The sequence below is a fragment of the Oncorhynchus mykiss genome, chromosome 13, assembly GCF_013265735.2.
Source record: "Oncorhynchus mykiss isolate Arlee chromosome 13, USDA_OmykA_1.1, whole genome shotgun sequence".
In the NCBI taxonomy this organism is placed as follows: Eukaryota; Metazoa; Chordata; class Actinopteri; order Salmoniformes; family Salmonidae; genus Oncorhynchus; species Oncorhynchus mykiss.
In genome coordinates this window covers 20,193,183-20,209,333 of record NC_048577.1, presented here as the reverse complement: position 1 = coordinate 20,209,333, position 16,151 = coordinate 20,193,183, and the positions used below count along the sequence as shown (strand labels likewise).

Here is a 16,151-nt window from a genome sequence, read left to right as displayed (position 1 = left end):
TCGTTAGATACATTTTTCCATCCGGACTCTTCACTGAATCATATCTGACTTGTTTTATCAAGGCCCCACCAAATATCCAAACCCGTCCTAAATTTCAAGAGGTTTGACCTCATCAATATAATTATGAAAAATGTCCACTGGTTCCACTTTGGAAAAAGGTCACAGGATCACAGGCCACATGAAACTTTGATGGGGCAATGGAAGTAGAAAAGGTGTCACAAACACAAACACTTAACTCAGAGACCTTACCTAAAGTATATTACTATATATTTCCCTAGAGCTTTAGCTGCTGGTTTGTGATGCTATCTGTCAGGATGCCCTTCAGTCACCTCCCCTCATCCAGCTGATGCCCCAGCATGAGGATGGTGATGCAGAGAGGAATGACATCATCATGTGACTGCCCTCCCACTTGCACGTCCTCCCTTGGATGCTGTGGTAACATGAGACATGCCGGCCAGGCGTCTCTCCCGGCCGGCATGTCTGTCACGTGCCCCCTTTTCTCTATCCCTCTCTTTCGATCTCTCTCTCTCTCTCTGCTGCTGTGAGCAGAGGGGTGGGATACTGTATCAACTAATCCTCCACTTCCTCCCTTATCCATTTCTCTTGCAATCCCCATCTCCCAACTCTATCTCTCTCTTCCTATCCCCCGCTCCTCTCCTCCTTTGCTGAGCTGAAGGTGAAGTCCTCAGCCCACCCTCCCCTTGCCATACCCCTACCCCAGCAGCCCCGGCTCAGCCAATCAGAGTGTACAGTGGGGGCAGGGCATAGCTGACCACCATTCCAGTGCAGCACTGCATTCACCGACAGCCAGGCAGCTAGCAGAGAGAAGCTAGGAAAGCTAGCACCACAGCACTGAGACACAGACAAGACACTGTGTGTGTGCCTGTGTGTGTGCAACCCAGGCATAGCTTCTTCCTCTTCACTGTTTTACTAGCACTTTTACCTCACAACTCTCTTCAAGTGGGACTAGGGCAGCTCAGGCCTGCTTTTCTTCACATTAGGATAAAGAAGGGATCAGTGAAGGACAAACGAGAGCTTCGATATCGGTTGTTCTTTCCTCCCTTTTCTCTCACCTCCGTCCGTCAGTCGCTGACAGCCCTCGCATACGTGCAGGCAGGATGATAGCGGCACAGCTTCTGGCATATTACTTCACTGAGCTGAAGGATGACCAGGTTAAGAAGGTGAGTGACTACAACACTTTTACTGTACTCTTCTCTCTAGAATGGGTCAGTTTTGTAAGTGTAGATGCTACTGACAGCCATGGTCACCGGTGGATGGTTGATGCTCCATGCATATCAATATGTCTCTGGGGCGTTTGATGAGGCTGGGCGAGGACGGAGCTTTGGGAGGGATGCCATGATGGACATCTGATTTAATTTTGATGAGTGGTTAGTCTTGTCTAGAGTAAGTATTGGAACAGGAGTGTGCAGTTTGTAATAAATGCAGTGTGTGTCCTTGAGATTAGGATGTGCCAGCTGGGTGGGCTAGCTGGTGGTGGTCGTGATGCAGTGCATGCTAGCCCCCCTCTCCTCGCTAAGGAGCGTTTCCGGGGCATCCGTTGCCATAGCGTCTGAAGCAGACAGGTGTCTGTGAGCTAGGGGCTGCTGGGAAGGAAGCAGTGAGCACTTCCTCTCTCCTTCCCCCTCTTCTCTCTCTCTCTCTCTCTCTCTCTCTCTCTGACTCCTCTCTTGGTCTCTCCCTCTCCATCGTCATGGAAATGGTTAAAATGCCAAACCACACCTTGCCTCACCATCCTGCCCCCCTGACACTAGGCCTGTAACCAAATCAATTCCCTCGCTCATTCCTGTGGATAGGAGGGAACATGCCCGTTAGTGATAGACAGATGTTGACTTCAGAACAGAAACAAGGCACGACATGTAGATGTCAGACAAGCATCAGAGAGAGCATCTAGTTGTCTCAGGACACACATTATACATTAATAAATCCATTGGTTTTGACTTGACCTGTGTGACATCCCCTAGAGACTGAGTAAAGACAGATTGGCTCATTCTCTGATGGAGTGTGGGACAGGATTTGTGATGTCATGCGTGACGTGTAGTGCAGCATGTGCACGTGCCCCTAGTACTGTAGCTAGCTAATGTGTGATTCACCACAGCAGTGAAAATGTTCAGGCCAATGGGAATAAACCCAGTTAACCACCACAATCCTGATTAAGACCAGTACGAGAGCTGATTCAGCAAAATATTTTATGACGTCAATTATTATGACAGTATATTATACTACTACTATACTTAATTTAATATTCTCATAATAAATTCTAATATATCTTAATGATAAAACATTGTACCAAAATTGTACTAGTATTTATCATTGTGATGAAAACAGATGGTCTCTGATAGCATGCATTACATAATGTTTGTAGCCTACTACTACTAAATTACTATCGCCACACACATACTCGCCTCTATGTGAAGGCTGCACAATGCTATTTATTTCAGGACAATCATTCTCCAGCTATCGGCTCTACAGCAGTAATATTGTTCAGCTCAGCTCTTCTTTTTGGAGCCCCATAGCGACTGGTGAATACTAATGCCACTGCAAGAGATTATATAATAATCTGTGGATCCTATCCAGTTGTTCCCTCTGGATTGTGTTCCATTGCACTCTGGAATAATATAACAACTTGTAATGTCTGTCTGTCTTCATATTGCTAAGTACCTGCACTCCATCATTGGTTGAGTAATATACAGTATCATAACGATACATAATAGGGTCAGTAAAAACTCATGACCCTAATCCTTGTATATACTGTATCATGATGACATATCATCATAACATATTGTATCCATTCTTTCCTGCGGTGGTCTATAGATCGACAAGTACCTTTACTCCATGCGTTTCTCTGACGAGACGCTGCATGACATCAAGTGTCGGTTCCGGCGGGAGCTGGAGAACGGGCTGGGCCGCGACACCAACACCACCGCGACCGTCAAGATGCTGCCCACCTTTGTCAGGTCCATCCCTGATGGATCAGGTAAAGTGTCAAGTTAATACAGAGTAAACTTCAAAACAATAGTGGTTCTGTGTGGCTCAGTTGGTTCACGAGCCAAAACAGGTCCCCGAAAATTGTGCACAAAGTCATCTATTTCGTATTATATGTTATATCCTGCAAAAAATTATAATAATAATTTTCCTGCAATTCGGATGATATGTTACGAATTAAAATTAATTTAATATGTTACAAATTGGAACGTGATTATCCCGTTCAATCTCTTAAAGTACAGCAATATACACATTGGAAATAATCCACACTGATGATGTTAGCTGCCTCTCTGCATAACAAAAAAACCTATACATTCATAATCATAGGATAATGGCATGGATCCCATTTTGACCTGCAGCTTGCATATCTACTGGCATGTCCTTTCAGGTTACTTCTACAGTAAAAGCACCAAATTACCACTATTGGACCTTTAACTCTACATAGAAAATAGTGTTTATACTGTAAGCACTTTACAGCACACACTACACTCCCAGCTTTATCTGTCCTGCAAAAATGTGCTGAGTTGTTTTAAATGTCCAGTGCCATTCTGTGACATTAGGCTTTTTGTGTGTACTGTGTGGCCCCTGTATTTGAACTTGGCAGGTCATATGGCCACCTAGCGCCATTGTTGTGAGCCCAGGAGCAAAGCAGTGCTCTCTGTGGCCACTAGAATGTCTATGGGCTGTCAGTATAATTAGCTGTGGTATAGCAGTGCACGATAACATTTAATATCGCTGACGCTGATCATTCAACTGCTAGATACAGAGACACTGAGCTCGTGCAAAATGATGCAGGGATCTACCGTTAGTGTAGTTGGGTTTATTGGGGACAGTTGGAGTGATTTTTTTCAGTTTATAGTATATAAAATGTATATGTTGTAGTTTAGTTTAAAGTTACAGGTAAGATTTATAGTTTAAGACATTAAAAAAAGAGGAGTTGAGTTCACTGTCTGTTTCCTTGTTTGTTTACTGCTGATTGCCTTTCAACATCAGTTAAAATGCCCAGCCCTCGTCAATGAATAACTAGATTATTGGGTTACATTAACAAATGTAATGTTGAATGTCAACAGGCATAAAGTTATTACTTTGGAGAAGGGGAGGGGAAATACTATACGTAAAATGTTGCCTGATAATAAAATGTTAGAAAGCTATTTTGAACTTGCTGATAGTAGAGGCCACTGATAGTAGAGCCGACTGCTGATTGTAGAGGCAGGCCACTGCTGAGAGTAGAGGACATTGTCAAGAGGTTAACTCCAAACATCCAACCTATGCATAGACCAGGGTGGCCTATCTTTGTTTGTAAACAGAGTGGCCTATGGACAGTAAATGCCAAGGCCCAACAAGGCTAGCCTTGCAGAGGGGTTGTTTCATAAAGCCATTCTGCCTTGAGCAGTTCCCTGTCATCTCGCATGTTATAAATAGCCATCGTTTTCAGCCACTGGACATGAGGGGGTCCGGGAAGGGGGATTCAGTCAAAGTTCAAAGTTGAGACTATGGTGACAGCTGACAACTGATATGTATCAAGTATGTGAGATGTGTGTAAAAGTATTATCAACAATTTACTTAGTTACACAGGCAAATTACAAGCCATCAACGCCATGATCAACAAGATAGCAACACAAGTAATATATTTTCTGTGATGGTTTCTTTACAGAGTAAGGCACAATGAATATCAACAGTAGAGAATGCTTTTAACTGTTGGCCCTTTACTGTAAACTACAATCTAGATGGAACAGCAGTACTCTATAACAGTGTTATAACAGAACATTACCTAGTTAGCCTGAGGATAGAATTCTACTTTGCTTTAATGGCAGCTACAAATGGAGTCATCCTCTAGTCTGTAGGCCATCAGACACACCTCCATCCAATACAGCTCAGTGACATTTCATTCCAGACAGGTCAAGGGAACAGATTGTGATAATGCTCTGTGGTCAACACCAGACAGATGTAATGTAATTAGATCAGCTTGGTGCCTGATCTATACAATCAATATAAACAGGCCTTGCTTTACCTTTTGAGGACATAGTATGATTTTGTCTCCCTTCCTATAATGACATATAATCCTGATATATAGCACCTGGCAGGCAATCAATTCAGTTCACCTAAAATTAATGTTGTAGTTAGTAACACACTGCTTGAAAGACACTAGAAAATAGTTAATGTTGTATTTTTTTCTGCGTTTTTATTTCATTTTCTCCAATCTGACAGAAAAGGGGGATTTCTTAGCTCTGGATCTGGGTGGCTCCAACTTCCGTATCCTGCGTGTGAAGGTGACACAAGACAAGAAGCAGCCGGTTCAGATGGAAAGCCTGGTCTACGAGACCCCTGAGGACATTATCCATGGGAGTGGGACGCAGGTCAACAACACCACAAAACACCACCAAAAAACAAACCAAACACCCTCAAAAACAAAACAAAACACACTAAAATACAACAAAAAATCCTCAAAACTCCCCAAACACTCCCAGACCATCACCTATAGTCTCATTCACTCACATCAGAGGTTCTCAATAAACAATAAGGATCACTTTGTATAAAAGCAGTCACTCAGTATTGTTGTATGGATCTGTTTGTCCTATGAAGTGGATGTGACATCAAGACCCCCATCACAACACTGTTGACCTCTGTTGACTGTTGAAACTCCCCGAGAGAGGGCAGTTGGCAACAGTAACGTGATACCCACAACAATTCTGTAACGGGAGAGATCAATTGTGATTGGTTGAAACAAAAAACATTCCATGCTGTAACCGATAGGACTGACTTGAAGAACTGCTGGCCACCATCATGATTTTTTATTTTTTCATCTTTATTTAACCGGGTAGGCCAGTTGAGAACAAGTTCTCATTTACAACTGCGCCCTGGCCAAGATAAAGCAAAGCAATGTGACAAAAACAATAACACAGAGCTACACATAAACAAACGTACAGTCAATAACACAAAATAAAGAAAAATAGAAAAATCTATGTACAGTGTGTGCAAATGTAGAAGAGTAGGGAGGCAGGCAATAAATAGGCCCTAGAGGCAAAAATAATTACAATTTTGCAGTAATACTGGAGTGATAGATGTGCAGATGATGATGTGCAAGTAGAGATACTGGGGTGCAGAAGAGCAAGAGGGTAAGTAATAATATGGGGATGATTCACCAATTCAAACCAGTTTAATTGTTAATTAAGTGTTTGATAAGCCAATAGGGTTGCCTTGCTGCTACTGTTATTATGTGTAATTGTATAACTACGTGCTTCTGTCTCACACCTCAATGCAAGTTATTTTTATGTCTGTAGCTCTTTGACCATGTCGCAGAATGCCTTGGTGACTTCATGGAGAAACAAAAGATCAAGGATAAAAAACTCCCTGTAGGATTCACATTCTCCTTCCCATGTGCACAAACTAAACTGGACGAGGTAAGAGGTTCCAATAATGTATGCATTTATAATGTTTTAATGCTTTATTTGAGATGTTGAGAAACCATAATAAATGGCATTATAATATATTTATATAATATCATTATAATATAAATATATATTAAAGTATAAGACAACTTTTAGGGTTTGAGTTTGTACAGTTCTGTTGTAGAGTAAATAACTGTGGGGGTGATACCTGCCTGGGGGGACAAAATCCTAATAAAAAAAATGATGTAATAAAAAAGAAAGTCCACAAAGCCAACACTAGCCGACACTAACCAACACTAGCCGACACTAGCCAGCACTAGCCGACACTAGCCGACACTAGCCAAGACTAGCTAAGACTAGCTAAGACTACCTAAGACTAGCTCTAGGTGGTCATAGGACAGATTTATTAAAGAAAGTGCTGTCTATTACAGGCCGTCTTAGTGACTTGGACAAAGAAGTTCAAAGTGAGTGGTGTAGAAGGCATGGATGTCGTGAAGCTTCTGAACAAGGCCATCAAGAAACGAGGGGTGAGCTTTCTTATTTCTTAACAATAATTGAATTACCACGTGTGCCACTAGAAGAGATTTAGAAAACATATTGTATTTGTCAGGACTATGAAGCTGACATCATGGCAGTGGTCAATGACACAACCGGAACGATGATGACCTGTGGGTTCGACGATCAACGATGTGAAGTTGGCATCATCATAGGTGAGGATACACAACATTCAATACAATTATTGCACAAAAGGGTTATTGATAAAAGGTGGTAAAAAAAATGTTCAGCTTGCCAATGGCAAAGAATGGCCGTGGCTTTGTAGACTCATGTTAATTCTAAATTCTACACAGAGAGGAACAGCTCTAATGAAAATTAAGCAGATGTCGATTTTGTGGAACAGTATTCTCCTGTGGCTTGCCGTAGTGCTCCAGACAGGTTATTTACTAGGCTGGGTGTACTTTCAGGTACTGGTACTAATGCCTGCTATATGGAGGAGCTGCGGCACATTGACATGGTGGAGGGAGACGAGGGCAGGATGTGTATCAACACAGAGTGGGGGGCGTTCGGGGACGACGGGTCCCTGGAGGACCTCCGTACAGAGTTTGACCGGGAGATCGACCGAGGCTCCCTCAACCCTGGGAAACAGCTGTAAGTCAAGACTGCAGGGCCTGCATTGTACTCAGGACTGCTATGTGGAATATGTGTTTATGGTTGTTGCTATAACGGAGTTATAACCTAAAGCTAATTCCAGTGCAATTTGTCAGTTAAACTTCCATTGAATCAGTCACTTTTTTGCACTACAAGTGATAAATATATAGGGCTCCAGGCCAGGGGCTTGACACCCTCACCGCCAAGATAAAACAGAAAACATTGTAGCCATTGTTTAACCCAAGCAGGTATTTACAAAATCTCCAGGAAGAGTCATGTTACATAACAATAAATCCTCAGAGAACGTAAAGCTGTGTATTTGTTTATAAGCCCTAAAAATCAACTGACAGTGTCTCTGTTGTGTCTTTGTCTGGGAAGTTTTGAGAAGATGGCCAGCGGGATGTTCATGGGAGAGCTGGTCCGCCTCATCCTGGTCAAGATGGCCAAGGAGGGACTGCTGTTCGAGGGTCGGATAACCCCCGAACTTCTGACAAAAGGGAAGATCGAAACTAAGCATGTTTCAGCCATTGAGAAGTAAGAGGTCAACCATGGACAGTTTCTTAAAAGGAAAATATACACTCCATTGTTTTTGTGGACTATATGACCTCCATTACATACAATGAAAAGTTATTTGAGGCTAAGTGAGTTGTAGAGCTCAAGCACTACATAAATACTTGCCATTGACCTCTCTCTCCCCATGACAGGAGCAAGGAAGGCCTGACCAAATGCAAAGAGATTCTAACGAGGCTTGGTGTGGAGCCTTCTCAAGAGGACTGTGTTGCCGTGCAACACGTGTGCACCATCGTATCCTTCCGCTCTGCGAACCTCATCGCAGCTACACTGGGAGGTATCCTTACTCGGCTGAAGGACAACAAGGGAGTCGCCCGCCTGCGCACCACTGTGGGCATTGATGGGTCGATGTACAAGATGCACCCTCAGTGAGTACTCAATCCTACTGGAGGTCGATAGGACCTCCTCTGTGCAAGAACACAATAAGAGAACAGGAAGGAATTTCAAAATAGCCACAGGTGTCAAAAAATATGCTGGTCTCTACCACAAGTGATGACGCAATAACTTATCAAGATTGACATTTCCCCGAGTACTAGGCTTCAATACAGAAATCCAAACAGCTTGTAATCTCTTCCATCCATCCGCCCTTCTCCTCTCTCTGCAGATATGCCCGGCGTCTCCACAAGACGGTGCGGCGTTTGGTGCCCGACTCTGACGTCCGTTTCCTGCTGTCCGAGAGCGGAAGTGCTAAGGGTGCTGCCATGGTGACGGCGGTGGCATACCGTCTGGCTGACCAGACGCGCCAGATCGCCCAGACACTGGCTGAGTTCCGTCTGAGCAAAGCCCAGCTGCTGGAGGTGAAGAAAAGGATGAGGACGGAGATCGAGAACGGCCTGGGGAAAAAGACTCACGACTCGGCCACCGTCAAGATGCTGCCCACCTACGTGCGCAGCACGCCTGATGGAACAGGTGACCGATAGGAGGGGTTGTGGAAGGATGGATGGATGGATAGCAGGAAGGATTTAAAGAAGGAATTAATATATCTTATCACCACTATTCAGAGTTGGCGGGAATCAGTTCCATCTGAAATGTAGCCGATTCAGGAAATAAATTACACCTCCATGGAGGAATTCCTTGTTCAACTGTTAGGGAATAAAATGGGACCCCCAAAAAAGTTTAAAAGCTTCAGTGCTTTCATAATTGGTCTACTTTTTGTACCTTTTGTATAATCTATGAGGATCAACATTTGAAGCATGAGAATATCTTATGGAAATAGTGGTAGTTTGTATGGTATTGTAATATCATTATCTAATTAGCCAGCCCTCGTGTTACAGAAAATGGGGATTTCCTGGCTCTGGATCTGGGAGGGACAAACTTCCGGGTGCTGCTGGTTAAGATCCGTAGTGGGAAAAGGCGTACAGTGGAGATGCACAACAAAATCTACGCCATTCCCATCGAGGTCATGCAGGGCACGGGAGAGGAGGTAAAGCAATGGCTCAAAATACTAAATTTCATTAGCAAAAACGCCATTAGATTAGGTCTCAATTCATGAACTATGATTCATCCATTTTCAAATGTCCAGATACGTACTTCAGTAATTTCTCCATCCATAAATTGAGTCAAATTTATTTCTGTCTGCACTGAAATACAGTCAGCACATCATCAAGCCAATGAATCATTAAACTCATAATTTATGAATTAATGAATGCAGTCAGCGTATGATTAAAGATGTTTTTTCCACCGTTTCCTCCAGCTCTTTGACCACATTGTGTACTGCATCTCTGACTTCCTGGACTACATGGGCATGAAGAGCGCCCGTCTGCCTCTGGGCTTCACCTTTTCCTTCCCCTGCCACCAGAAGAGCCTGGATGCGGTAAGTAGTTTATCTGCTGGCTAACATCTACCCTGGATGGGAACCCAAAATATATCCTGTTATGCATGATCCTCCAAAAATGGAATCACTCTCACTGACAATTATGATCAACATTCGCATTTCACAGTATATATCATTGATCGTTCTCAGAGTGACAGTCATGTCTGCTATAACTATAAAATATGTGGATGCACCGAATATCAAGTTAATGTATTATGGTGATCGTAGAGCGGGGACGATAAACCGAAAATGATTGACACCGACCACTTATTAAAGGTATTTTGCTGATATCATTAAATAGATAAGTAGCCTATACTAGAGAAATGTGAAGTTTGAAATTAAATAAGTTTGCTAATATGGGTGATTGTTAATGGGACATTTGATGGCTACAACAATAAATCTTTGTTTTTGTTTAAAGTGTAATAAAAAATAACTGTGGTGTGCATTGTTATAAATGTATTGTTCTATTTAGCGTTATTGCATAAATTAACATAATTTATCGCAATATGGATTTTTGGCCATATCGTCCAGCTCTAGGTGATCGTAGTGTAACCAAAAAGTGCCTTTTCTGTTTTTCAGGGTATCCTTGTGAACTGGACCAAAGGCTTCAAATGCACAGACTGTGAGGGTGAAGACGTGGTGGAGCTTCTCCGGGAGGGCATCAAGAGGAAAGAGGTGAGGTTGGACACCACGCCTTATTTCACACCACTGTGATAATATGTAACACCTCCCCACAATATAACTCCATAGAGTAGAATCAAATAACTGGTGTGGAACCAGTTGCCAACAATGTTTCAGTGAGAATCACTACTGGCTCATTGATTTGTCGCTAGAAGTCGCTAGATGACGTTTTGCCGTTGCCATGACGAGTCACAGCACCAATTTGCCCTGCACAGCTGCAGTCCCCGACATAGCATTTTCGCCACCTCTCCCACCTCACACCCCCTTCCCTTGTGCTTCTCTGCCTGTGTGTGCACCATTGCAGTGACTTTTCTTGCACAGACAGCTTCTCCCATTGTTTGCGGAAGAAAGGTTTGAGTGGGAAAAGTCGCTAAATGCTATCAAAACCATAGAAACCCTTGGTGGCAAAACTCCCCAAAGGCAGCCTGAAAAGTAGCTGAATTTGTTGCTAGGCCCTTTTACCCAAATAAAAGTCACTGGAGGGGTCTGAAAACTCACTAAAACTAGCAACAAAATTGCTAAATTGGCAATACTGTGTGGAACTCTCATTACACTCATGCACTGTCTCAGTCACCATCAACATTAACAGCCCACATAATGGTTGATCTCATTCATAAAACCATTTATCAACAATAAATCACTCTATGCGGTTGGAGATACTGATACCATCCCAGGTAATAATGTATACATTTATTAAACAATGCAAAATGCCAGACAACAATATATTTTTAAAACAATAGCATATCACCCTAAATTATCGTTAGGCGCATATTCTAGTAGCATATGCTATGTCTCCATTGGCAACTTTCAGCAGTGCTGCAAAAATTCAGTTTTACTCAATGTGCTTCAGTCATTCTGGACTTGTTGTTCTGAGGGGTTCTCAGCCCAAATCACACACCAACATGTTTCTCAGTATCTTTTTTTTTATCAATTTCACCCTTTTAGATGGAGGATGGAGTAAGTATTAGTTGAATGTCAATGAGTAAATTCATTCAGGAAAAAAACAAAAAAGGTAAAACGGAACTGCAATGCCAGTCTCGAAAACCTGTCCCTGGGCAACACAGTGACTAGAGCCTGGTTTCAATGATGGACTATTTTGGCATAGAGGAAGTACGTCACTACCTAGGTCACTACTTTATCGGCTTCAATAAAATACTAAATATTAGCTAGCAAGATGGAGATCACTTTTGTTATTTTTTAGGAGTGTATTTCGCAAGTGGCTATTTTGCATCAACTACCTTAACTAAAACCACTGCAAAAGTTTTCCCTTTAAGCTTTGGTTTTGAATCGCGACATTCTGGCTTGACTGCCTCGTGATTTGTGGGAGAGCCAAGATAATTGCTTTTTTTTATCGACATAGTGACCTAGCCATCATGTAGTGACCTAGTTCATCTATAACATAAGAGTCCATTACTGAAACCAGTCCCTAGTGTTGGATTTCTGAGACTACCGCAATGCAGAGGTGTGGAAATTGTTTAAATAGCATGTTATTAACATGAGAAAATTGTAATAAACAAGAATGCAAAAATGACTGTAAATCTTTATAGGCAAAGTATAAGTCAAATTAACTTGAGTGTTTGTCGTGACCATTTTTGTGACCCGAATTGCGAGTTTATAGTTCTAGCAGCAAAAAAAAATCAGGATCTTTACAAATGGGAATGGGAATATGATATATCTTTGTTAATTGAGTGTGTGTGTGTGTGTGTGTGTGTGTGTGTGTGTGTGTGTGTGTGTGTGTGTGTATGCCTGTCTGTCTCCTGTCTGAGCTTCTGCATAATAATGAGTGTGTGGAGGGTCAGTGGGTTGCATTGTTCTTAATGTGCTATTTGAAAGGTTGCCATGTCTGATATCATCTTTCAGTTGAACTAGCCATTCACTAACATTTCCAGGGGAGAAAAGTGGTTCATTCGTAGAAAAACAACCACACTGAAAATAATATTTGAAATGTACTCAATCAATTTACAGTTTGTGTGTTCTTGTTTTTTGCTTTATGACATGATGCATGACTCTAAATGGAGGTTTGTTTTCTGGTTGTGACAGTAAATTAAGGTGACGAATGAGGTTACTATTTAAAGCATTGGGTGAAGCAGAAAATGAAAAGTTCAACTCACTCAAATGCACTGTTCAACTCATAATGTTGTTTGTGTGTTGTGTGTATGTGTAGGAGTTTGACCTGGATGTGGTAGCTGTGGTGAACGACACTGTTGGAACAATGATGACATGTGCATATGAAGAGCCCACCTGTGAGGTTGGACTTATTGCAGGTATACAGGACACTACTTAATTTAATCAACACTTACAGTACAAAATTGTTTTTTCTATCAATTGCAAAATAAGTTGATGAAATTGGATACAAAGCTAATGGTTAAAACTTTCATACCAAATTGTATATAATTTACTGTAATGTACATTGTAATAAGTAGTATATCCGCATTACATGTAATACTGTACAGATTTATAGACCTGGGATGTCATGTGCATTATAGACCTAAGACCTGGGATGTCACGTTCATTCTAACAGGGACGGGCAGTAATGCGTGTTACATGGAGGAGATGAGGAACATAGAGACGGTGGAGGGGAATGAGGGACGCATGTGCGTCAACATGGAGTGGGGTGCCTTCGGGGACAACGGGTGCCTGGACGATATCAGGACGCAGTACGACCGCGCCGTGGACGAGAACTCACTCAACGAGGGCAAACAGAGGTGACAAATGAACAGTCAAACTAGTAAATGGCTCTCTGAGCACAGGATAGGTTGAAATTATTTTTTTTTGTTGTTGTTTTTTTGGCCTAAGTGTTTTGTTAATGGCCTGAGTGTGCATCTGTACTTTATTTGAACCAGAATCCTTGACTCTAAAATACTTGAATGTTATCCATAATAAAACGGTGCTTGGTTTTGATTGTTGGTATGTTAGACTAAGAGTCATAGATGGCCTACTGTACTAAGCTCCCTGACGGGAGATGGGCCTAAGTAAATAATTAAGTTATATGCCTTAAACTTTGGGTATGTTTCACTCCATGTCTCAGGTATGAGAAGATGTGTAGCGGCATGTACCTGGGAGAAATTGTGAGGAACATCCTGATTGACCTGACCAAGCGCGGCTTCCTGTTTCGTGGAAAGATCTCTGAGACGCTGAAGACCAGAGGCATCTTTGAGACCAAGTTCCTGTCCCAGATAGAGAGGTAGGGAATGTGATTAAACTAAAAAATATCTCGCTGTACTTAAATTTGACCCTGTTAACTAAGGATATGTGCCTGGGGGTGTGCATAACTATCCTGTTGTAATTTTGGATGTACAGAGATTATATACGCTGTTGAGAACCAACACTTAATACAATTACAAATGGTTCACAACAATGGCATCTACATTGTTACAAACACATAAGAATATGATACAGACACCTTTATGAGACTGTAACCAATATTAGGCCTACCTGTATGCACAAGTAACTATTCAGTATCCAGTGACCCAATGGCTCTTGATTGACCTTTAACCCTTTCTTTCCCCAGCGATCGCCTGGCTTTGCTGCAGGTCAGGGCCATCCTACAGCAACTGGGTCTGGACAGCACATGTGACGACAGTATCATCGTCAAGGAGGTATGCAGCACCGTGTCCCGCCGTGCGGCTCAGATCTGCGGAGCCGGAATGGCCGGCGTGGTGGACAAGATTCGCGAGAACAGAGCGCTGGACCACCTGGACGTCACTGTGGGGGTGGACGGAACACTCTACAAACTGCACCCACAGTGAGTGATGGAGGATTAGAGAGAGAGGAAAGGAGATGGAAAAAAGGAGAGCCAGTGTTAACTCATAGCAAACTAAATCCAAAGCTTCCTTTAAATGTTAAATGGTGGAAATTAAAAGCATATCCATAATGACGTGTGATATTAGTGTCGGAGGATAAGGACATTTCACATCTGCTACATCTTGTCTACTTAGATATCATAGAAATAGAACTCTGAGTACAACTGTAATGAATCCGCATCAATTCAGTGATATGTCCTATGAGAGACAATTATCCTTATACTCGTCTGACTATGTGTGCCTGTCTCCCTGTCTCTCCAGCTTTTCCCGGATCTTCCACCAGACAGTGAAGGAGCTCGCCCCCAAGTGTAACGTCAACTTCCTGTTGTCGGAGGATGGGAGCGGCAAGGGTGCAGCCCTCATCACAGCCGTGGGCTGTCGCCAGAGAGCACAAGAGGCGCTGCAAGCGTAATGAGCCGCCCCTCTCGTCACCTTGACAACGCCCTGCTACTCCAACTTTTCTTCCACCCACCGCACAGCCCTTCTCTCCATCTCCCCATAGCCCCGACCCGGCAGCCGTGACTCCACCTCTGCCCCACCTAGCCACTCTCACAGCCGGAAACATGTCCGCATGCATAGGGAATTAAAAATACTAGAATATTTCACCTTTATTTATTTAGAATGTTTGTACATTTTCCTCCATAGCTTGTTGTCTTAAGTATCTGATAAATATAGTGCAAAATGTGTGTATTGCATAACAAAAGTTGGATTTTGCACTAAACCAAAAAGTTTTCTGTACTTTCCTCCTGGATATGCGAGTTACAAGAGTAATAGTATTTTGGTGGAACTCTCAATTGAACCAGTGAACATTTGATCCAATGAATGAAACTAACAACTCCTTTATAGTGATTACACTCTTTAGATATCTTTTCCAAAAAGGCCTCTGTGCTTATAGGGTGGAAAGCAAGAGTCACGGCTGTAAAAAGTCATAATTTTACATACCACCTACAGTACATCCCCCCCCCCCCCCCCCCCCCAGTTAAAGTGTTCTACCTTGTTGCTACATAAATGTGAATTACTACTATACTTTAGGTGTTGTGTTTTGTGTTCAATCCCACCTATACCTACGCATTGTGTACACAAAGAATAAATGTTCATGGGCCCCAAGATAAGAGTGGCTACTCCGAGCGCTTCTGTGTGTACTTGTGACTGAATGTCTCTGTGAGTCCTACTGTAACATGACCTGTAGCTTTACATGTCCATAGCTGTATGGAGACTGCATGCCTTATTCTGAGACAAATGGAGGGTACTGGATCTTTTTATTTTATATATCAAAATAGATTTGTGTTTCAAACTGTGACATGTGAATTCATTAAATTATATTTTGTTGTGCAGTAAATACTGTGGAGATGACTCTTTCTTAGAATTTCAAGAGATGACAAAAGACAACTCCAATGATAGATGGACTATTTTAAATCTAAATAGACAGAAATCAAGGGTTCTTCCTTGTTGGCAATCACCAAAGAAAAAACTGAATTTATTCAAGTTAAACATGGTGTTCCAAATTCCATATTAAACTTAGTTTAGGTAAAGCAGTGCTTCTCGAATGGTTTTGCCTCGGGACACAAATTGAACAAGGTTGTCTCAGTTGCCATCCAATATTAGCATCGCCAAAATGTAATGCTATATTGATAGTAAATGTACCAATTATCACCTGGGAACAACAGTCCCACATTTTTCCATCGTCAATCATTCCATGTTGCCCATATTCTTGATGAAGAATGTTAAGCTCTCACTGATTTGAGA

The 16,151-nt window shown here is 42.3% G+C and overlaps 1 protein-coding gene across 1 annotated transcript; it reads left to right on the top strand.

Annotated features, from left to right (window-relative positions):
• The first annotated feature begins 773 nt into the window (after nucleotides 1-773).
• LOC110485868 (hexokinase-1) lies at nucleotides 774-15,744 on the top strand. The gene is made up of 18 exons (XM_021557067.2): nucleotides 774-1,181; nucleotides 2,833-2,995; nucleotides 5,212-5,360; nucleotides 6,285-6,404; nucleotides 6,824-6,919; nucleotides 7,003-7,102; nucleotides 7,355-7,538; nucleotides 7,917-8,072; nucleotides 8,243-8,476; nucleotides 8,713-9,017; nucleotides 9,383-9,531; nucleotides 9,802-9,921; nucleotides 10,501-10,596; nucleotides 12,767-12,866; nucleotides 13,124-13,307; nucleotides 13,631-13,786; nucleotides 14,114-14,347; nucleotides 14,667-15,744. Exons 1-18 carry the CDS (start codon nucleotides 1,119-1,121, stop codon nucleotides 14,815-14,817), a joined length of 2,760 nt encoding a protein of 919 aa, XP_021412742.1. The 5' UTR covers nucleotides 774-1,118; the 3' UTR covers nucleotides 14,818-15,744.
• The last annotated feature ends 407 nt before the right edge of the window (nucleotides 15,745-16,151 follow it).